Source organism: Alnus glutinosa, chromosome 5 (assembly GCF_958979055.1).
Source record: "Alnus glutinosa chromosome 5, dhAlnGlut1.1, whole genome shotgun sequence".
NCBI lineage: Eukaryota > Viridiplantae > Streptophyta > Magnoliopsida > Fagales > Betulaceae > Alnus > Alnus glutinosa.
In genome coordinates, this window is record NC_084890.1 from 17,916,456 (window position 1) to 17,938,897 (window position 22,442).

At 41.5% G+C, this 22,442-nt stretch overlaps 1 protein-coding gene across 1 annotated transcript in view; it reads left to right on the forward strand.

Annotated features, from left to right (window-relative positions):
* Window positions 1–22,442, forward strand: part of LOC133867984 (protein ROOT HAIR DEFECTIVE 3 homolog 2) — a 69,659-nt gene that overhangs the window by 37,397 nt on the left and 9,820 nt on the right. The window contains 4 exon segments of the mRNA XM_062304771.1: window positions 9,050–9,312; window positions 9,554–9,650; window positions 9,740–9,910; window positions 9,997–10,101. Coding sequence (XP_062160755.1) covers window positions 9,050–9,312; window positions 9,554–9,650; window positions 9,740–9,910; window positions 9,997–10,101 — 636 coding nt within the window.

The following is a 22,442-nucleotide window of genomic DNA, read 5'->3' on the forward strand; positions in this document are numbered from 1 at the left end:
CGGGAGTCTTGCCGGAGCTCCTGGTTACAGACTGTACTTGTAATGAGATGGTTGCTCCTGCTGTGGGTACAAGCTCAGTGACAAAGATGATGGACATTAACAATTTGCAGATGGTGATATGTGAACCTGTTTTAGTGGGAAATCAAGGGGAGAGCTGCCTTTGGGAAGATTCTGGTGTAACAGATGAGGGAGAAGCTCTTCTGGACAGTGGTACACAGGAGGTTAGAAGCGATCTCCTGTTAGAACTAGAAGAAAAAAATTCTAACGAGGAGGGGGCGAGTGGTGCACCGCTGGAAATCACACCTTTGGCAGCAAAAGGGGGAGAAAAGCACAGGATATCACCTAGATGGGTGGTGGAAAAAGTTATGAGATGTTATCAAGCTATCGGATTATCTTGCGAAGGATTTGAGGACAGAATGTTAGCTATGTTTGAGGAGATAGAAGCTGCTGGAGGAAGATCCTCGGCCAGTCCTAAGACTTTGTGTCCGTTGAACCAAGGGGCAAAAGGGAAGAGAGAACTAAACAGGTTGGCTTGGTCCTTGAATTATGAGAAGAAAGGGGTTCTATCGGCTAGAGGTCGCACTAAAGGTAGGGGTTCTTTATGCAGTTATGATGCCTAAATTACTTTCGTGGAATGTTAGAGGGCTTAATGAGATGAAAAAAAGAGTAGAAATTAGAGGGCTTCTAAGAGAATGGAGGGCGGATATTGTTTGTTTGGTGGAGACTAAGATGGCAATAATCTCAAGGGAGGTGGTGCGGAGTTTATGGGGGTGTAATTAGGTTGATTGGTGTTATTTGGGAGCCAATGGAGCATCGGGTGGGATCTTACTTATGTGGGATAGGAGAGTGGTGGAGAAATTGGAGGAATGTATAGGTAGATATACGGTTGCTTGTTCTTTCCGCAACATTGGTGATAATGTTTCTTGGGCTTTTGGGGGGGTTTATGGCCCAAATGATGACAGGGATAGGAGGGATTTATGGGTTGAGTTAGCTGGATTGATGAGTTGTTGGGAGTTGCCGTGGTGTATTGGGGGAGATTTTAATGTTGTTCGCTTTCCGAGTGAGAGGTCGGGCATTGCCAGTTTCTCAGTTGCTATGGAAGAATTTTCAGACTTCATCTTCATGCAGAACTTGGTGGATCTACCTCTTCAAGATGGCCAATTTACATGGTCAAATAACCACACATGGTCTAGAATTGATAGATTCTTAATTTCTGTGGAGTGGGAGGAACACTATCCCGAAGTAATCCAAAGGAGGCTTCCAAGACTTCTGTCCGATCACTTCCCTTTGTTTTTGGATTGTGGGGCACCAAGAGGAGGAAAAAGGTATTTTAAATTTGAGAACATGTGGCTGAATTATGAGGGTTTTGTTGAGCAAATCAAAAAGTGGTGGTTGTCTTATGAGTGTTCGGGTTCTCCAAGTCACATTTTGGCGTTTAAACTGAAGGCATTGAAGACAGACTTGAAGAAATGGAATGCTGAAGTGTTTGGTGATGTAGGGAAGAAGAAGAAAGAATTATTGGAGGGCATTTGTGAGCTGGATTCAGTTGATGAAGGCCGAGGTCTAGAGGAGGAAGAGAAGGTTCGCAAGATAGATATGTCTAGAGAGCTGGAGAAAACTCTTCTTTTTGAGGAAATAATATGGAGACAGAAATCCAAAGCTTTGTGGTTGAAGGAGGGGGACAAGAACACAAAATTTTTTCACAGGATGGCCAACTCGCGTCGCAAATTTAATCAAGTGGACTCTATAAGTATAGATGGTGAAATCTCCAAAAATCCAAGGGAGATTCAGGAGCATATAGTTCAATTTTACAAAAACTTGTATGTTGAGAATTGTTCTTGGCGGCCAAGGGTAGAGGGTCTTTCTTTTCTTTCAATTGATGAAGATGAGAGTAGCTGGCTAGAGAGAGGGTTTGAGGAGAAGGAGGTGTGGGATGTCATCAGAGATTTCAATGGAGATAAGGCTCCAGGCCCCGACGGTTTCTCTATGGCTTTTTTTTTCAGTAAGTGTTGGGATATCTTAAAGCATGACATTATGGCTGTTTTTGCTGATTTTCACTCTCGAGGCAAGTTTGAAAAGAGTTTCAATGCTACTTTTGTCTCTCTGATTCCAAAGAAGAATGATGCTGTGGATGTGAGTGACTTTCGGCCTATCAGTCTTATTGGGGGAATTTACAAGATTATTTCCAAAGTCCTTGCGAACAGGTTTAAATCAGTTTTGGGTAAGATTATTTCAAACACCCAAAATGCGTTCATTGGTGGTCGACAAATCTTGGATTCAGTGCTTATTGCTAATGAATGTGTGGATAGTCAAATCCGTTCAGGGGATTCTGGGTTGTTGTGTAAGTTGGATTTGGAAAAGGCCTATGATCATGTGAATTGGGACTTCTTACTTTACTTATTACAACGTTGTGGCTTTGGGGAGAAATGGATAGCTTGGATTCGTTTTTGTATCTCTACGGTGAGATTCTCCATCCTTGTCAATGGAACTCCGGCGGGTTTCTTTACTAGCTCTCGCGGGTTGCGACAAGGTGATCCTCTGTCGCCTTTATTATTTGTGGTGGTTATGGAGGCTTTGAGCCGGATGCTGGCTGCTGCGGTGGAGCAGGGTTCGATGACAGGCTTTACTTTGGGACATAGAGAGTCAGAGGCAATAGTAGTGAATCATTTATTGTTTGCTGATGATACGTTGATTTTTTGTGGAGCGCAAGAAGAACAAATTCGACATCTGAGGTGCATTTTTCTTTGTTTCAGTTTCGGGATTAAGGATCAATTTAGGAAAATCAGAAATTGTTCCTATTGGTGAGGTGGAGGATGTTGAAGGGTTGGCCCAACTTATGGGTTGTCGGGTTGGATCTTTGCCTATGATGTATTTGGGTATGCCTTTGGGTGCTTCTTACAAGTCCGTTCTTACTTGGAAAGGGGTGGTTGAGAAAATGGAAAGGAAGCTGGCTGGTTGGAAGCGTATGTATTTGTCAAAGGGCGGACGGTTGACTCTTATTAAGAGCACGCTGTCCAATCTCCCCACGTATCTCTTGTCACTGTTCCCTATTCCTTTGAGGGTGGCTAATCGTTTTGAAAAAATCCAGAGGGATTTCCTATGGGGTGGCATAGGGGATGAGGCCAAATTTCATTTAGTGAAATGGAACAGGATTTTTACTCCGTTGCATTCAGGTGGGTTGGGAGTTCACAACCTCACCCAGTTTAACCAAGCTCTTTTGGGTAAATGGTTGTGGAGATATGGTAAGGAGAGAGAGGCTTTATGGCGTTTGGTGATTGACGCCAAATTTGGGAGCCTAAAGGGTGGGTGGTGCTCTATTGAGGTGTCGGGTTCCTATGGAGTAGGGGTTTGGAAATATATCAGGAAAGGGTGGCAGAAGTTTTGCAATTATGTTCGGTTTGTGGTAGGGGATGGGTCATATATCAGTTTCTGGCATGATCGGTGGTGTGGGGAGAGATCTTTGAAGCTTTGTTTTCCAGTTCTGTATAGTCTTGTGAGGAACAAAGCGGCAATGGTGGTAGATAATATGGCTGTTCATAATGGCAATATTCATTGGAATGTTCTCTTTACGCGGCAATTCCAGGACTGGGAGTTGGAGATGGTGCTCTCTTTCTTCGAGCGGTTGTACTCCACTCCGATTCGACAAGGAGAGGGTGACAAGTTAGTTTGGAACCTCTCTACAAGGAGCTATTTCGAAGTAAGGTCATATTATGAAGCACTTAGTAGGAAAGAAGGTCCATCATTCCCGTGGAAGAATATTTGGTGTGCTAAGGCTCCGACAAGGGTGGCGTTCTTTGTATGGTCTGCAGCTTTAGGTAAAATTTTGACTCATGACAATCTGCGAAAGAGGAATATTGTGGTTATTGAGTGGTGTTGTATGTGTAAAAAGAAGGGGGAGTCTATTGATCATCTGTTACTTCATTGCGACACCGCCGTGAGCTTTGGAGTTTTATGTTTTCTTTATTTGGAATTGAATGGGTCATGCCACAATCGGTGCTGGGTTTGTTGACTACTTGGGGTGCTTCTCGAGGGCATGGCCTAGCAAAGAATGTTTGGCGTTTAGTTCCTCTGTGTTTTGTGGAGCATTTGGAGGGAGCGGAATGCGAGGCTTTTTGAAGATGTCGAGACTGTAATGGTAGTATTAAGGAAGCGTCTTCTTAACACGCTATATCTATGGATAGCACCCCATCTTTGCCACCTAGGTGTTTCTACTTTTGTGGACTTTCTTAATTTATTAGTTGTTCCTCCCGTTTAGGGGCTCTCTTGTATACTTCTTGTGTATTAGGGTTGCGCCCCTCTGCGCTTTTTATTGAATTTTAAATTACTTATCAAAAAAAAAAAAAAAAGAGGTAGGCTGATTCTAGAATTTTGTTCTTATAGCTAATGAATGCCTTGGAGCCAAGTGTGCATTGCAAATTGGATATTGAAAAGGCTTATGATCATGTTAATTGGGATTTTTTGTTGTATATGTTGAGGTGTAGTTTTGGGGAGAAATGACGTAATTGATTGCACATTGTATTTCTTTAGGGAGTTTTTTCTGTATTGGTGAATGGTACTTACTTTGAAGGAAATTTTTATTAGTTCTCTTGGCCTGAGACAGGGAGACCCTTTGTCTCCTTCTCTCTTTGTCATTGTTATAGAGGCATTGAGTAAAATGATTTATACTACAGTGAAGTTTTTAATTAGACTTTTCAGTGGGATCTAGGAATGTTGGAGCCTTGTTTGGCTGGTTTGAAGAGGAAGTACTTGTCTAAGGGCAAGAAGATTACCTTAATTAAGAGCACCTTATATAATTTACCCTCTTATTTCATGTCTCTTTTCCCCTCCGTACGGGTGTTGCCAATCGCATAGAGAAGTTACAATGGGATTTCTTGTGGAGTGGTATAGGTGAAGAGTTCAAATTTCACCTAGTAGACTGGTCCAAGGTTTGTTCTCTAATCTCTGAGGGGGTGTGGGTTGGGGGTTGGGAGTCCGAAAGTTACTTCTGTTCGATCGACCTCTCTTAGGGATGTGGTTATGGTGCTACATGCATGAGATAGAGAGGTTGTGGAGGGTGGTAGTGGATTCTAAGTATGCAGCTCGTGGGTTGGGTGGTGTTCTAATGATGTCCATGGGTTGTATGGGGTACGCCAATGGAAAAGTATCATGGGTGGGGTTTTCTAGTCATACTAGATTGAGGTGGGGAATGGCTTCAATATTAGATTTTGGCACGGTGTTATGTGAGGATCAATCCCTTAAGGTAACTTCCCCAAAGTAATGAAACCCGATAACAATGATGGTTAGAAACCCCAAGATCGTGTAGACAAGATTTGTTGAGCCTTGACCCGTCACCTAACTAGATGAGAAACCAAGACTACGAAGGATTGAAACGCCACACCAAGAAACTTAAGAATCTCTCAAGAATCAAGGTGATAAGTTTGGTTGTGTTACGAGCCTGTGTTTGGGATTGGGTTTGTGATCGGGTAAGGGGCTTGGCGATGGGCAGAGCCGCAGGGTCGGTTTTCCTAGGTCTACCTATGGTGGAATTGTGGAATGGATATGGGGTATTCGAGGTACCCCTACCTCCTACAAGTGAGAAGTTGTTTGTTGGTAAATTTCTGCATGCTTTATTCCTTCCTCAATAACCCCTATAAATAGGGTACAAAGAATTATAGAAAGAGTACAGAAATAACCTATTTTAGGGAAAGTATAATTCCCTTATTTGATATCCTAAAATTCTGATGCAAATCTACTACTAAATGGGAAATATAATCCCTTATTCTTAGGCTGCTAATGGGGGATTACCACCCCTTATTTCTAGGAACTTCCTAACCTGAAATTGTGCTCCCCAAGGACACGATTTCCCCCCTTACATTCCATACATGTCTCAGCCGCCACCAGGATTTACTGCTAGGGTTTTATTTCGTCTAGTATAGGTGCGTAACAGGTTGTTTGAACGCCACAAGATTAACTTGATAAGTTCAAAGAGTTCTTTTAAGAACGAAGAGGAACATAAGACCTCACAATAATAATAAGTTTTAGAAAACAATATCTACCTACAAAATTCGTAATGCCCATCTATATTCTTGGAACAACCCCCCAAGAATAGGAAAATTCATAACTACAGCTTTAAAAGCAACACAAACATTAACATAAACAAGTCCCCACATTTTTTAGGTCTCTTGGACTTTTAGAGGCAGCCAAAAATAACTAAATGACTAAATTCAATGTATTTAACATAACCAGCCAAGACAAAGTTCATTCCCCTATTTAATATCCTTGAAACTCAACAAGTTCACACCCTTTAATGGTCAAACCATGCTGGTCACGTTTTTGCATGCTAATTAGCCTCTTCAATTGCTTTGATGACATGGACTAAGGCTTGATTATTATTTGAGCCCATCTTGGTCTTTTTAGAATCAGCCCAATTCTCTTGGATTAGCTCATTTAGTGCTTCCTTGGAACGTTTGGCTCTAAGTCTTGTAATTGGGCCACTAGGAAGTGACAAAGAGTCTTGTGCAACTTCAGCTCCATTCCCACGTGTATGATCAGCATGTCCAGCTCCTTGGTTTGCATCATAGACTATCACTTTGTTTGGGATCAAGCTAATAGAAAAACCAAAATGTTGGAGAAACCTATCTCACTTCCAATCCAATCTATCATGCGCGTACAAAGCACATTGAGATAGACTATCACTTTGTTCGGAATCAAGTTGCAGATAAGTATCTCGAGCTTCGATTTATTTTTGGGAAAGATCAGCTTGCGGATGTACTAACAAAGCCTCTTCCCTCAAGCAGATTTCTTCAGCTTAGTTTCAACCTCAACTTCAAGTTGCCTACGTCGAGTTTGAGGGGGCGTATTAAACTAGATATATCTTTACCTTCTGATAAAGATAAATCTGTCCAGAATTAAAGGATTTGTTTTATCTTATTATGTTGGCTAGATTATCTCGGCAATCACCTAGTACAAGTTGTATAGCTTTAGGTTTATTCTTCTCTACTAGTGATAAGCTTGAGTCTTGTATAGTCCTACTAAAGGACTAACTCTATTGTTATTATAAATATAACATCACTGCCATACGGTTTAGGTAGGCAGATTATCAAAATAACTCTAAATCCTATAGTTATTGCCAGCTTGAACAGTGTGATTTCCAAGCAATGCCCGCGCCTCCTTCCTTCGAAAACCTTCAACACCTTTCAATGTTTGCATCCCTGAATTGCCCGTAATACGCCTGCTCTTTTTTTTTTTTTTTCTAAGTAATTTCAAATTCATCAATAAAGCGCAGAGGGACGCAACCCTAATACACGGGAAGTATACAAGAGCGCCCCTAAAAGGGAGGAACAGGTAATAAATTTAGAAAGTCTACAAAAGTAAAAACACCTAGGTGGCAAAGACTGGACGCTAACCAAAGAAATAATGTCTTAAGCACACGCTTCCTTAACACTACCATTACAGTCTCTACATCTTCAAAAAGCCTTGCATTCTGCTCCCGCCAAACGCTCCACAAAACACAGTGAGGAACTAACCGCCAAGCTTTTTTAGCTAGGTCATGCCCAAAAGACGCACCCCAAGTAGTCAACAAATCCAGCACCGTTTGTGGCATGACCCACTCAACTCCAAATAAAGAAAACATAAAGCTCCAAAGCTCACGGGCGGTGTCGCAATGAAGTAACAGATGATCAATAGCCTCCCCCTTCTTTTTACCCATTCAACACCACTCAATAACCACAATATTCCTCTTTCGCAGATTGTTATGGGTCAGTATTTTTCCTAAAGCTACAGACCATACAAAGAACGCCACCCTTGTCGGAGCCTTAGCACACCATATATTCTTCCACGGAAATGAAGGGCCTTCTTTCCTACTAAGCACTTCATAATAGGACCTTACTTCAAATAAGCCCCTTGTAGAGGGATTCCAAACTAACCTGTCACCCTCTCCTTGTCGAATCGAAGTGGAGTACAACCGCTCGAAGAAGGAAAGCACCATCTCCATCTCCCAGTCCTGGAGTTGCCGCGTAAAGAGAACATTCCAATGAATATTTCCATTATGAGCTGCCAAGTTATCCACCACCATTGCAGCTTTGTTCCTCACAATACTATACAGAACTGGATAACAGTGCTTCAAAGAAAGTTGGTGCATCTGGAGGGAACGGAATGATCGCTGCTTTGAAGATTGTGAGACGGGTTTGTCTAATCTGAAGAGAAAGATGTTGCAAGTGTTGTATATGTGGAGGGATAGAATTAAGACTATACATGATTGTTCCTATTTTGATTTCTTAGACAGTTGTTCTCTTTCCCCTGTTCCTTAGGGGTTCCTTGTATACATCCTGTGTACTTTGGGTTGCGCCCCTTTGCGCCTTTTCAATAAATTTTACTTATCAAAAAAAAAAACAGTGCTTCAAAGATCTCTATTTCCTGAATATATCCCTTCCCTAAAAGAACATCCACATATGAATGCTGTCCTTGCTCCACCGATCGCGGCATTGCCGGATTAGCACCAAACGCCTCGCCATTCCTACTCCTGACAGCACCTTTCTGCTCAAAATACTTTACCACCTTCCTCATCGGTGAAACACAATTGCCCCACCCACTACTGTCTCGGCCCTCCGAGATGATGATGAAGCTACGCTGCCCTTCTGCTCCATTCTGAAAGCTCCAAGAACCTTCCATGATTATTCGCTCATCTCTGCGCAACGAACGCTATGCAACCGACTCAGAGAGTCCTATAGAACTCTCTCTCCTTTAATCAACTCCTCCACCGTAGTCAACAACCATACCATGCTTGGCTTGCCCAGGATCACCACTCAATAATATCCCAATACTTTGCTTTTACATAAAAATATCCCAAATAACCCATCGCTAGTCAACAAGAAGACAAACTACCAACTCAGGGATGATATCATTGGGACATGCCCTCACATGCTGGCTGCCATCGGACACAAACTTACCTTTTAAGCCGATGCACACATTAATATCATAGCTTAAATGCACATAAGGTAGCTATTGCAGCCCATTCATAGTTTCCAATAGTTGCTAAAATGCTGATTCTTTTTCTGTTTTGTTTTTGCAGAAACAACTTAACCTGGCACTGACGGAGCCAGTAGAATCCTTGCTTGAAGCTGGTCAGAAAGACACCTGGGCTTCAATAAGAAAACTTCTTAAACATGAGACTGAGGTTGCTGTAGCAAAGCTTTCAACTACCATTGCTGGTTTTGAGTTGGACCAAGCAACAGTTGACAAAATGGTGCAAAATTTGAGGGACTATACAAGAAACTTTGTGAAGAAAAAGGCAAGAGAAGAAGCTGGAAAAGTTTTGATCCGTATGAAGGATAGGTAGGGACTAGCAAACTAAGTAGTGGGAAGTTTTTTCTTTTTTTTTTTTTAAAAAAGAAAAAAATATCTTTAGCATTTTTAGTGGCTTATTTCTTTGCTTAACAAATTTTTTATTTTTTATTTTTTAAAATCTTAGCATTTTTAGTGGCTTATTTCTTTGCTTAACATTTTTTTAAAATAAAAAATAATTTTTTTTTTTTAGCATTTTTAGTGGCTTATTTATTTGCTTAACAAATTTCAGGTTCTCGTCCGTATTCAATCATGACAATGACTCAATTCCCAGGGTTTGGACTGGGAAGGAAGATATTAGAGCTATTACAAAGGATGCACGCTCTGCGGTAATCTGCAAAGGACTTTTATTGATGGAGTTTAAGATGAATTACGAGTTTATGCTTAAATGGATTCATCTATGGTCTTACTGTTGCAGTCTCTAAAGCTTTTATCTGTTATGGCTGCCATACGCTTGAATGAGAAGCCTGATAAGATTGAAGATACACTTTTTACCTCTCTCATGGATGGTGCTGTTGCTCTGCCATCTTCTCAAGATAGGAGCATCAGAGCTCCTACAGACCCTCTTGCCTCAAGCACATGGGAGGAGGTACTATTTAGTGGGTACTGGTAGGGTCATAGCAGAATGTTCTTATCACCAAACAGATTTCTTATTGAGGAGCAACTATAATATAGGTTTCCCCAAAGGATACGTTAATTACACCAGTGCAGTGCAAGTCTTTGTGGAGACAGTTCAGAGCAGAGACGGAGTATACAATCACTCAAGCTATTTCAGCGCAGGTGGATTCCTATGCATTCTATTCCTATTCCTCTTCTATAGTTTATTGTTTATTGCTTTTTTTTTCTTTGGTAATTTGATGGTATCTGAAATTATTAGCTGGTGGTGTTGCATAAGAAATGGATAACTTTCTTTATTAATTTGGGAAGTTCCCGTCTCTATCATGAATTGACCCTTAATTTTATGTGCTGATTCAGACTTGGAAGCTTTAAATTTTAATGTACGCAAAGTAAGGTTTTGTAGCATATAAAGTTGTTTCATGACGTACTTTAATTTGTTTATGTAATATTGAGTTTCTGCCACAAGTTTGAGCTGTGGTTTCTTTTTTTTGGTAAGTGCAGATTTTATAAATAACAGCGTAAGGTGACCCTAGTACACACAGAGTATACGAGAAACAAACACCTCAACACCGACCCGCCCCAGACAACATCCCATAAAACAAACCAACCCCTAAACTCTTAAAGCTCTCATCCCACAAGCATATCCTTCCGAAAATGCTCCTCATCAAGGGCTGAGAGGAAAGCCACAGTCTTATCCTCTTTCCTCTTGGACCCGAATCCCGCCATGAAGCATAACAGAGACCACTCCAAAGGAGAGAAAGATTGGATACCACCCGTAGACTCAACCACCGAAGGAGACATGGGACGACGCAAATTCACCGCAATCTGCCAGGACAGGAGAGGATGAGCTCGACTTGAGAAACCCCCGCCTGAGAAAGCCCACATCATCGTGTTCTCCTTGACCCACAACCAACTTCTGCTTCCTCATGTCCTTGCATTTGCGCCAGTAATTAGAGTCTTAGGCGTGGAGTATGTCAATGGACAGCACAGCTGTCCATAATTGTTTATTATTTCTTTCCTTATTCTTTCCTTATTTCTCCATCTCTTATTTTGTATAGTTGGCATATATATATTTGACCGATTATGGTTTGTATGTATAGGACTAGAATCATGCGGGACTTTATTTTTTCCATGTATAGCATTCATCCACAGTCTTTATAATAGACAGAACTCAAGGCTAAATTCAGCCATTCACACAATATTTTGTCATGGTATCAGAGCCCAATTACTAAAATTTTTTCGCTTCCTGATTTTTTTTCGGTTCTCGGCTTCTCGGTGGTTTCTCGGTTTCTCGGTAGTTTCTTGGTTTCTTGGTGGCTTCTCAGTTTCTCGGTGGTTCTCTGCCTCAGTCTCTCGAAACCGTTTTCTGAAGCTTGGGTTGGTGGTTTCGGCAGTCTCTGTGTGATTCTCGGTGGTTTTCTCGGCACTTCTCTGGGCAACAGTGTGGGTTGTCCCTCTCAGTGGAGTTCTCGGCAGAATCTCTCTTCTTGGCAGAGTCTCTTTTTTTTTCTTCCCTATGGATTCAGCTCCTGTGTGTGTTAAGTTTACTGGCACCAATTATGCTACCTGGGCATTTCAGTTTGAGTTCTTTCTCAAGGGCAAGGCGCTTTGGGGTCATATTGATGGCACGGATGTTGACTCATCGTCAACTTCTGAAAAATCCAAGGCTGACGGGTCTTCTCCGTCCTGGGCTGTGCTTGATGCCCGTATCATGTCCTGGCTTCTTGGTTCAGTGGAGCCTCATATTGTCACTCACTTGCGGCCTCATCGCTCTGCTCATGCCATGTGGGCTTATTTGAAGCAGGTTTATCATCAAGTTAATGATGCTCGTCGTTTTCAGTTGGAACATGAAATTGCCATGTTTCAGCATAATAGCCTTTCCATCCAAGATTATTACTCGGGGTTTTTGACTCTTTGGCACGAATATGCGGCCTTGGTTACTGCGGACGTTCCTACTGCCGCTCTTTCTGCTATTCAAACTCTTCACGCCACTACAAAGCGTGATTAGTTTCTTATGAAACTTCGCCCAGAATATGAACCTGTTCGCTCCTCTTTACTGAATCGCTCTCCGGTTCCCTCTCTTGATGTTTGTTTTGGTGAGTTACTTCGTGGAGAACAACGTCTTAGTACTCAAGTTATTTTGGAGCAATCTCATGGCAGTTCTGGGGCTGCCACTGTGGCCTTTTCTGCCCAAGGCCGTGGACCGCCTATGCATTCTCGTCCGTTGCAGTGTTTTTGCTGCAAGCAGTCTGGACATATTGCTGTTAATTGTCCTAAGAAATTCTGCTCTTATTGCAAGAAGAAGGGTCACATTATCAAGGAATGTCGTATTCGTCCCTCGAATCGTCCAGCCCAGGCATTTCAGACTTCAGTTCTTGCCACGCCTACTGCTGCCCCTGCTGCACCTCCTGCACCGGATTTTTGCACTCCAGAAATGGTACAACAGATTCTGATCTCTGCCTTATCTGCAATGGGGTTTCAAGGTAAACATTCCCCTAAACTCTGGTATGTGGACTCGGCCGCTTCTAATCACATGACTCCTACTCACACCGCTTTGCGCCGTGTTCGGCCCTATGCTGGTAACTCTGTTATTCAGACTGCCAATGGCAGTTCTCTGCCAATAGCTGCTGCCGGAGATGCCTCTTCTACACTCACTGATGTGTTTCTTGCTCCTCAGCTTTCCACAAATCTTATTTCGGTTGGCCAATTAGTTGAAAACAATTGTGATGTTAAATTTTCTGGTGATGGTTGTGTTGTGCAGGACCAGGTAACGGGGGAGCAGATCGCGAAGGGACCTAAAGTGGGGCGTTTGTTTCCACTATTTTTACCTTTTCCAGTTTCGTCTCCAGTTTCTTCTATTAAGTCTTTTGCTTGTAATAATGTTTCCGATCTTAGTATGGTGTGGCATCTTGGGCCATCCCAATACTCAGATTTTATCTCATGTATTGAATTCTGGTTTGCTTGGTAATAAAAACAGTTCTTCTTTCTCTCTTGAGTGTGCTTCTTGCAAACTTGGTAAAAGCAAAATTCTTCCCTTTCCTTTGCATGCTAGTCGGGCATCTCACTGCTTTGAACTTATCCATAGTGATGTTTGGGGTCCTTCTCCAGTGAGTTCACATGAAAAATTTAAATACTATGTGACGTTCATTGATGATCATAGCAGATTTACTTGGGTCTATTTTCTTCGCTCTAAATCCGAGGTCTTTCGTATTTTTACTGAATTCTTTGCATATGTTGCCAATCAATTTTCTTCTTCTATTAAAACATTACGCACCGATTCTGGTGGTGAATATTTGTCTACCGAGTTTCAGGCTTTCTTGGCGTCTAAGGGTATTCTTCATCAACGTTCATGTCCCTCTACTCCTCAACAAAATGGAGTAGCCGAACGTAAAAATCGTCATCTTCTTGATGTGGTACGTACTCTCTTGTTAGAATCTTCTGTTCCGTCCATGTTTTGGGTCGAGGCTATGAAAACTGCTACTCACTTGATTAACCGTTTACCTTCTCAAGTTTTACATATGGAGTCTCCCTATTTCTGCTTATTTGCTAAGCAACCTAGTTATGATAACCTTCGTACTTTTGGTTGTGTCTGCTTTGTTCATTTATCTCCTCATGAGCGACATAAATTGTCTGCTCAATCTGTCCGTTGTGCTTTCTTGGGATATAATGTGTGTCAAAAGGGATTTGTTTGCTATGATCCTATCTTACGTCGTACTCGTATTTCTAGGAATGTTATTTTCTTTGAAAACCAACATTTCTTTCCTGTGTCCTCTCTGTCCTCGTCCTCTACTGTGGTTCTTCCCTCCTTTGAGGAGTGGCTCTCAGATCTTCCTCCTATCAGTTCCCGATTTAAACCAGGTATTGTGTATACAAGACGCTCCCGCCCACAGCCTCTTCCGGTCGCTCACCCGGTATCTGATCCTACCGCGCTCCAGATTCAGTCCGTGGCAACATCTCCTGAGCCTTTGGTTCGTCGCTCTTCTCGAGTGTCTGTACCTCCGGATAGGTATGGTTTTTCTTCTTCCAGTGCTGACAGTTCTATTTCAGCCCTTACTGCTACATTGGCTACTTTTGATATTCCCAACTGTTACTCACATGCTGCCCAGCATGATTTTTGGCGACAGGCTATGCAGGAAGAGATTGCTGCTCTAGAATTGAGCCCTGTCCTCCTACTGTTGTGCCCCTGGGATGCAAATGGGTTTACTCGGTCAAAGTTCGATCTGATGGAAGTTTGGACCGTTACAAGGCTCGGCTTGTTGCTCTTGGAAATAATCAGGAGTATGGTGTCAATTATGAAGAGACTTTTGCTCCGGTGGCTAAAATGACAACTGTTCGTACGGTTCTTGCCCTTGCTGCTTCTAATGATTGGCCCCTACATCAAATGGATGTTAAGAATGCTTTTCTCCATGGGGATCTGAAAGAATGTATTTACATGAAGCCACCTCCAGGCTTGTTTTCATCGCCGACTTCACATGTGTGTAAGCTTCGTCGCTCCCTTTATGGTCTCAAACAGGCTCCGAGGGCCTGGTTTGATAAATTTCGCACCACTTTATTGCAATTTTCATTCAAGCAGAGCAAGTATGACACCTCTTTGTTTCTTCGGAAATCGGACATGGGTATTGTTCTTCTCTTGGTCTATGTTGATGATATTGTGATCACTGGTTCCGATTCTATTTTACTTGACCAGCTCAAAACTCATCTCTCGGGGTCCTTTCATATGAAAGATCTTGGGTCTCTCACATATTTTCTTGGTCTTGAGGTGCATCGTGGTCCCTCCGGCATTTCCCTCAATCAACATAAGTATGCTAGTGACTTGGTGGCTACAGCTGGTCTTCAAGAGGCTTCTTCTGTTGATACTCCCATGGAATTAAATGTCAAGCTTCGCAAAGAGGAGGGTGACTTACTTGCTGATCCCAGCCTATACCGGCAGTTGGTGGGAAGCCTCGTTTATCTCACCATTACTAGACCGGACATTTCCTTTGCTGTTCAGCAAGTCAGCCAGTTTCTTCAGGCTCCTCGTCATCTACATTTGACTGCTGTCCGAAGAATTATACGCTATGTTCGCGGTACTTCTGCCCGTGGCTTATTCTTTCCTGCCAGCAATTCTACCCGTCTTGCCGCTTATGGTGATGCTGATTGGGCTGGTTGTGCGGATACTCGTCGTTCTATCACTGGTTGGTGTGTGTTCTTAGGTGATGCCTTGATCTCCTGGAAAAGTAAAAAGCAAGACAGAGTCTTTAAGTCATCTACGGGATCTGAGTACCATGCTATGTCTCTTGCTTGCTCAGAAATTATTTGGCTTCGTGGTTTGCTTGCTGAATTAGATTTTATTGAGACCGAGCCTACACCTCTACATGCCGATAATACCAGTGCGATTCAGATCACGGCCAATCCTGTCTATCATGAGCGCACCAAGCATATTGAAGTGGACTGTCACTCTATCCGGGAAGCTTTTGAAGCTAGGATTATCACTCTTCCACATATTTCCACTGATCTCCAAATTGCGGATATTTTCACCAAGGCGCTCACCCGTCATCGACATTGCTTCCTAAGTGGCAAATTGATGCTTGTTGATCACCCTGCATCAATTTGAGGGGGGCTGTCAATGGACAGCACAGCTGTCCATAATTGTTTATTATTTCTTTCCTTATTCTTTCCTTATTTCTCCACCTCTTATTTTGTATAGTTGGCATATATATATTTGACCGATTATGGTTTGTACGTATAGGACTAGAATCATGCGGGACTTTATTTTTTCCATGTATAGCATTCATGCACAGTCTTTATAATAGACAAAACTCAAGGCTAAATTCAGCCATTCACACAATATTTTGTCAGAGTATTCCAAGGATAATATTGGAGGAACCCTACCTCCCAGCGAACCCACCTCAGGCAGGAGTGGTTTCTATGAAACAAACCCAAGCTATTTTGGATATTTGAACTATGGGATTTTGAGCTGAGGAGCTGCACAGCTGTAAAATTAATTGGGACCTAGTAGGAATGATACCATATACAGCTGAAGTGATCAGACCTGATTTACTGGCCATAATGCTTGTCTAATCCACCACAAAGTGTACGAACAGCAATAGTTAACCCCAAGAAACTCAAACTAGAACAGTGCAAACGGCAAATCACCACAACAACTAGGTGAAAGACCCACGAACTGTGCTGAAATAGGCCAGTTAACCACACCACCGAGCGAAAAAAAAACCCACTGATAATGCTGAAATAAGCCAAAAATACAAGAAACTGCCCAATCTGAAGCAAAAACAACCCAAAAATTGTGAAAATCAACAAAACTGTCTGAAATACATCTGTATTGACCAAAAAATACTCAAAAAAGATATGAACTGACTTAAATAGACAGAAAACTGACTTGAACCGGCTGAAACTTCCCGAAACATGACTTCTACCAGCTGAAACATGTTGGAGATCACCGAAACCAGCTGAAAACGAGTTGTCGCTGGCCAAAATGTGTCAGAGATCACTGAAACCGACCGAAATGAGTTGCTGCAAGCCGAAATGTTCTAGAGATCACCGAAACCGGCCAATGTTCTAGAGATCACCAAAACCGGCCGAAAAAAGTTGCTGGCAGCCCACTGGTCCGACAGAAGATGGGTTGACTCAACTGGTGTCGGGTCAATCCGATAACCCGCTTTGATGATGGGCTGGGCTGATCCGAATGAATAAGAAGCAGGCCTGGGATGAATAGTGTGTACTGGACTTGGCCCAAATCATGACCAAAGCTAAAGGGACTTTGGACTAGACACTAGGCTAAATGGCACCAAATCAAAATCTGGCCCAACTCACCCAAATGTTGGGAATATTGCATAAACGGCAGATGCGCAGCAGAAAAAAAGATCTCAAACCGAGATCAAACTTTACGAAGAACATATGAAGAACTATACTACTTTAATACGAACGTGAAGAATAGGATTACTTGTTATATGGTCACTCCTTAGCTATAGGGCACAAACTTTTTCTTCTTGCTCCTCTGAAAATCGTGATCTATCTCATGGATCTAGAGACCTTTAGATCTTCTCACCAATTACTAAATATAACCAAGAGTTTGTGCTCTCAACTTGCTCCTCACAATACTTTTTCTAATTCTTGAGAATACTTTAAGAATATATATATATATATATAAGTATAGTATATTTTCGAAAAAGCGCAAAAGGCGCAGCCCAAAGTACACAGGATGTATACATGATTCCCTTAATCCAAAGAGAAAGAACACCAATCTAAAAAAAGCAGAAAAAGAACAATTAGACATAGAATGTAGCGTCACTCTCCATGTAAACAAGGTTCGTACCACCAACTTCTTCAAATTAAGCGGACTAGTCTCACAATCTTCAAAACTGCGTGCATTCTGTCAAACTCAGAGTTCAGAGAGGAAGAGAGAACACGAATGAAGAAGATGATTCTATTATGAGAAGTAAAGTTAATTACAAAGAAAGAAAAGATTACATATATATAGACTGAGAACTACAGTTAACTAAAGCTAACTAAAGTTGAGTTAATACAACAGAAAAAGAACTAATATAACAGAGTAAACGTCTAACTATATACAAAGAAAAACTATTCTTTTTATCTCTAATACTCCCCCTCAAGATGGATGGCAAAGATCACGAACAGACATCGTGGACAACAAAGTAGTAAAAACATTACAACCAAGGGGTTTAGTTAGAAGGTCGGCAAGCTGGTGTTGAGAAGACACATGAAAAGGTTTGATGAGGCCGAGTTGTATCTTTTCCCGAATGAGATGGCAGTCAATTTCTCTGTGTTTAGTTCGCTCATGATAGATCGGATTCTCGGCTATGTGAATGGTTGCTTGACTATCAAAGTACAAAGAAGCTGCTTGTGGATGGGGAATAAGAAAATCCTGAAGTAAAGAGAAAAGCCATAAAATTTCACAGCAAACCGAGGCCATGGACCTATACTCGGCCTCTGCAGAAGATCTGTAGACAGTCTGCTATTTCTTGGATTTCCAAGAAATAAGTGAATCACCAATGAACACACAATAACCAGTGATCGATCTCCTTGTATCCACACAACCGGCCCAATCAGAATCACAAAAGGCTTTGAGGTGTAATTCTGATTTGGCAGGGAAAAAGAGACCTTGAGCAGGAGCAAATTTGATGTATCTCAGAACCCTATGAGCAGCATCAAGATGAGGTTGGCGTGGTTTATCCATAAATTGACTGAGAGTTTGCATAGAATATGCAAGGTCGGGTCGAGTGATTGTCAAATAAAGTAAACGACCAACCAGTCTTCGGTAAGATGTAGGATCCGAGAGTAAATCACCAACATCCCTAGACAATTTTAAGTTTTGCTCCATGGGAAACTGAACAGGTTTTGAAGCTAATAAACCGGAATCTGCCAAAATCTCCTGAGCATACTTTCGTTGACATACAGAAATTCCACAAGATGATCTAGCAATCTCCAAGCCAAGAAAAAACTTCAAAGGACCCAAGTCTTTGAGCTTAAAAAGCTCATTCAGCAGTGAAATAAAAGAACTAACAGCATGAGAGTCATTACTTGCTATGGCAACATCATCAACATAAACAAGTAAAGCAAGAAATGAAGAACCTTGAAGTCGAGTGAAAAGAGAATAATCAGCTTTGGACTGTACAAATCCAAGATCAATAAGGGTGGATGAAAACTTGGAGAACCATTGTCTCGAGGCTTGCTTCAAGCCATATAGAGACTTAGTGAGCCGACACACTTTGGACTCCCCCTTAGTGCCAAAACCCGGAGGCATCTTCATATAAACTTCTTCATGCAAATCTCCATGCAGAAATGCATTATTAACATCCAATTGATGAATAACCCAGTTCTTGGCAGCAGCAAGAGCTAAAAGACACCTAACAGTGGTCATTTTAGCTACCGGAGAAAAGGTATCATGGTAATCTAAACCCTCACACTGAGTATATCCTTTGCTACTAACCGAGCTTTATACCTCTCTATGCTACCATCTGCCTTATGTTTTATCTTGTAAACCCACTTGCAACCGATTGAGTGTTTATTAAGTGGAAGATCACAAACAACCCATGTATGATTTGCCTCTAGAGCTGAAATCTCAGCAGACATAGCATCACGCCAGTGACTAAACTTAACAGCCTCGTGATAAAATGTAGGTTCAGATTGAGCAGAAATAGAAAAACAAAAGTGTTTATAAGCAGGAGAAAGTTTATCATATGAAAGATAACTAGATAAGGAGTAAGGGATACCTGAATTTGATGCTGTGGAGGAAGGCAGAGATGGGAAAGAAGAAGCCAGTTGACAATGATATTGCTGCAGATACCTAGGTTGAGTCTTAATTCGAGTAGATCGACGAAGAGGAGATGAAGGCATAATAGGTGATGAAGAAGAAACAAGAGATGTAGAATGTTGTAGAGCAGAATGTTGTGGTGTAGAATGTTGTAGAGCAGAATGTTGTGGTGTAGAATGTTGTATAGTAGAGTGTTGTGGTGTAGAAGGATGAGATGTGGAAGGCGTAAGCGAGGAAGGAACCGAATGTGTGGTAGAAATAGGTAAAGAAACCGGAAAGTCAAGTATAGGTATAGGCAAAGAAATTGTGGAATGCTGTGAAGGCTGAGTGGTAAAACAACCATCAGATGAAGAATGTATGAGATTTAAAGCAAAGAGAAAAAGGTGTCCATGAAAAACAGCATCCGAGAAACGACAATGGATTTTGTATGTAAATTGAAAAACTTGTAACCTTTGATGCCAAATGGGTAACCAATGAATACACAGGGAATGGCTCGAGAATCAATCTTTGTTCTATTTCGAGACAAAGTAAAAATATAAGCAAGGCAACCAAATATTATGAGATGGGAATAAGATGGAGAAGTGGAAAAAAGTAATTCACGAGGTGACTTATTTGATAGAAGGGGGGTAGGTATACGGTTTATAAGATATCCAGCGGACAAAATGCATTCTCCCCAAAAAGAAATAGGAACCTGAGATTGAAACTTTAATGCTCTAGCAACATTAAGTAAATGTTGGTGTTTTCTCTCCACAACAGCATTTTGCTGTGGAGTTTCAACACAAGACAATTGGTGAATGGTTCCATTAGAAGAAAAACAATCATGCATCTTGAATTCAAAACCATTATCAGAACGCAAACACTTAATTTTGAGATTGAATTGTGTTTGTACAAGGCTAAAAAAAGATTTAATAAGAGAACGAGTTTGAGACTTGCTTTTCATGAGATGCACCAAGTAAACCGGGTATAATCATCCACAATAGAGAGAGAAAATTGAGCCATTTATTGATGGAGTAGCCATTGGCCCCCAAATGTCACAATGGACAATTTCAAAAGGCATACAAGTATGAGTAGTGTGTACAGGAAAAGGAATTCTATGTTGCTTAGCCAAAGGGCAAACAGAACAAATGTCTTTATTAATACAGGAAATTTCAGGGAAACTATGATGTAAAGACTGCATTCGTGATGCAGAAGGGTGACCTAATATCATGAGAAGAGGTCTTTATTGTGCTATTACAACTAGAAATTGAAAGAGCTAAAGGAGGTGAAACCTTCGGTTGCTGCATAAGATAGAATAGACCACCTTCTTCCTTACCCACTCCAATCGTCCTCCAAGGACACAAATTCTGTATGAAACAAAATCCAGCAAGAAAGATGAGACAAGCTTTCAAGAACTTAATGATTTTACTTGCTGAAATGAGATTAAACGAAAAAGAAGGTGCACAAAGAACTTCAGTCAATATAAGATTGTCTGAAATAAACACTGTCCCAATGTGTGTAACAGGGACGATAGATCCATTTGGTAATTTGACAAAAGAAGATACAACTGCGGTAATTGTAGTAAACAATGAAGGGAAATTGATCATGTGATCAGTTACCCCTGTGTCAATAATCCAGGGAGTGGATTTGGAATGAAAAGATGGAGTAAAATTCTGCTGTTGAAGAAGGGACAGAAGCTGCTGGCACTGATCAGGCGTGATGGTGAGCTGAGGTACAGCTTGTTGAGGTGGATTCTGCTGAGGAACAGAGTTCAAATCAACCTCTTGCACATGATTTGCAGAATGAATAGGAGCAGAATTCCGAAGATTCTTCGTGAACTTGAACCCCGGTGGAAAACCGTGTAGGCGATAACATTTGTCGGCAATGTGACCTAGCACGCCACAATGAGCACAAATGGGCTTATCCTTGCGATAAGGCTGTTTGGTGAAACGAGCCGGTGGTCCAGTAGATTTCGTCATAAGAGCAGTGGACTCCTGATTGAGGATGTGAGACTTGACCGAAATCTCTTGTTGCTTCTCTTCTTGAATAACTAAAGAGAAGACTTTGTTAACTGATGGTAAAGGCTCCAAAAGTAAAATCTGACCACAGATGGCAGCAAAGGATTCGTTGAGCCCCATCAGGTATTGATAAACATATTCCTGATGATAGTGAGCAGCGACCACTTGCATTCCACCACAAGAACAGGGAGGAATAGGCCTATAATTGCTAAGCTCATCCCACAGAGACTTAAGCAATGTGAAGTAAGAACTCACAGAAGAGTTTCCTTGTGAAAGAACAGAAATTGATTTCTGTAATTGAAAAACCCTAGGACCATTTTTCTGAGAAAAACGTTCCTTGAGATCAAGCCACATACCGTGACAAGAGTCGATATAGATGATACTGGCCGCAATCTCCTTCGAGACCGAATTGAGGATCCAAGACAGAATCATATTGTTGCAGCGCACCCAAGCGTGATGTTCGGCACTAGCATCAATCGAAGGTTGAGGAAGACTTCCATCAACAAAAGTCAATTTGTTCTTGGCCGTAAGAGCCATTATCATAGAGCGGCTCCAAGTATTGTAGTTTTCGCCGGTGAGCGATTGAGTAACAAGAATCGCTCCTGGACTTTCATTTTGAGGTAAGTAAAAAGGACTCAATGGATTAGTGAAAACAGATGGTAAAATGGTGAATTGAAGAGGAGGATTATCAGTAGGAGGAATCTGGGAGGAAGAGGAAGAATCATCATGCACCATTGTTGTATGCTCTGATACCATGTCAAACTCAGAGTTCAGAGAGGAAGAGAGAACACGAATGAAGAAGATGATTCTATTATGAGAAGTAAAGTTAATTACAAAGAAAGAAAAGATTACATATATATAGACTGAGAACTGCAGTTAACTAAAGCTAACTAAAGTCGAGTTAATACAACAGAAAAATAACTAATATAACAGAGTAACCGTCTAACTATATACAAAGAAAAACTATTCTTTTTATCTCTAATACATTCCATTCCTTCCATAGACACCACATCAAACACAAGGAAGCCATTCTCCAAATCGGCACAAACAGCTGATTGCCCCCTCTAACTCCCCAATATCTCTATCACTGATCGAGGCATAACCCACACAACACCAAACAGTTGCAATAATGTGCTCCACAACTTTGTAGCAACCATACAGTGCAGGAACAAATGATCAATAGATTCTCCACAAGTCTTACACATATAGCACCACTCCATCACAATAATATTTCTGTT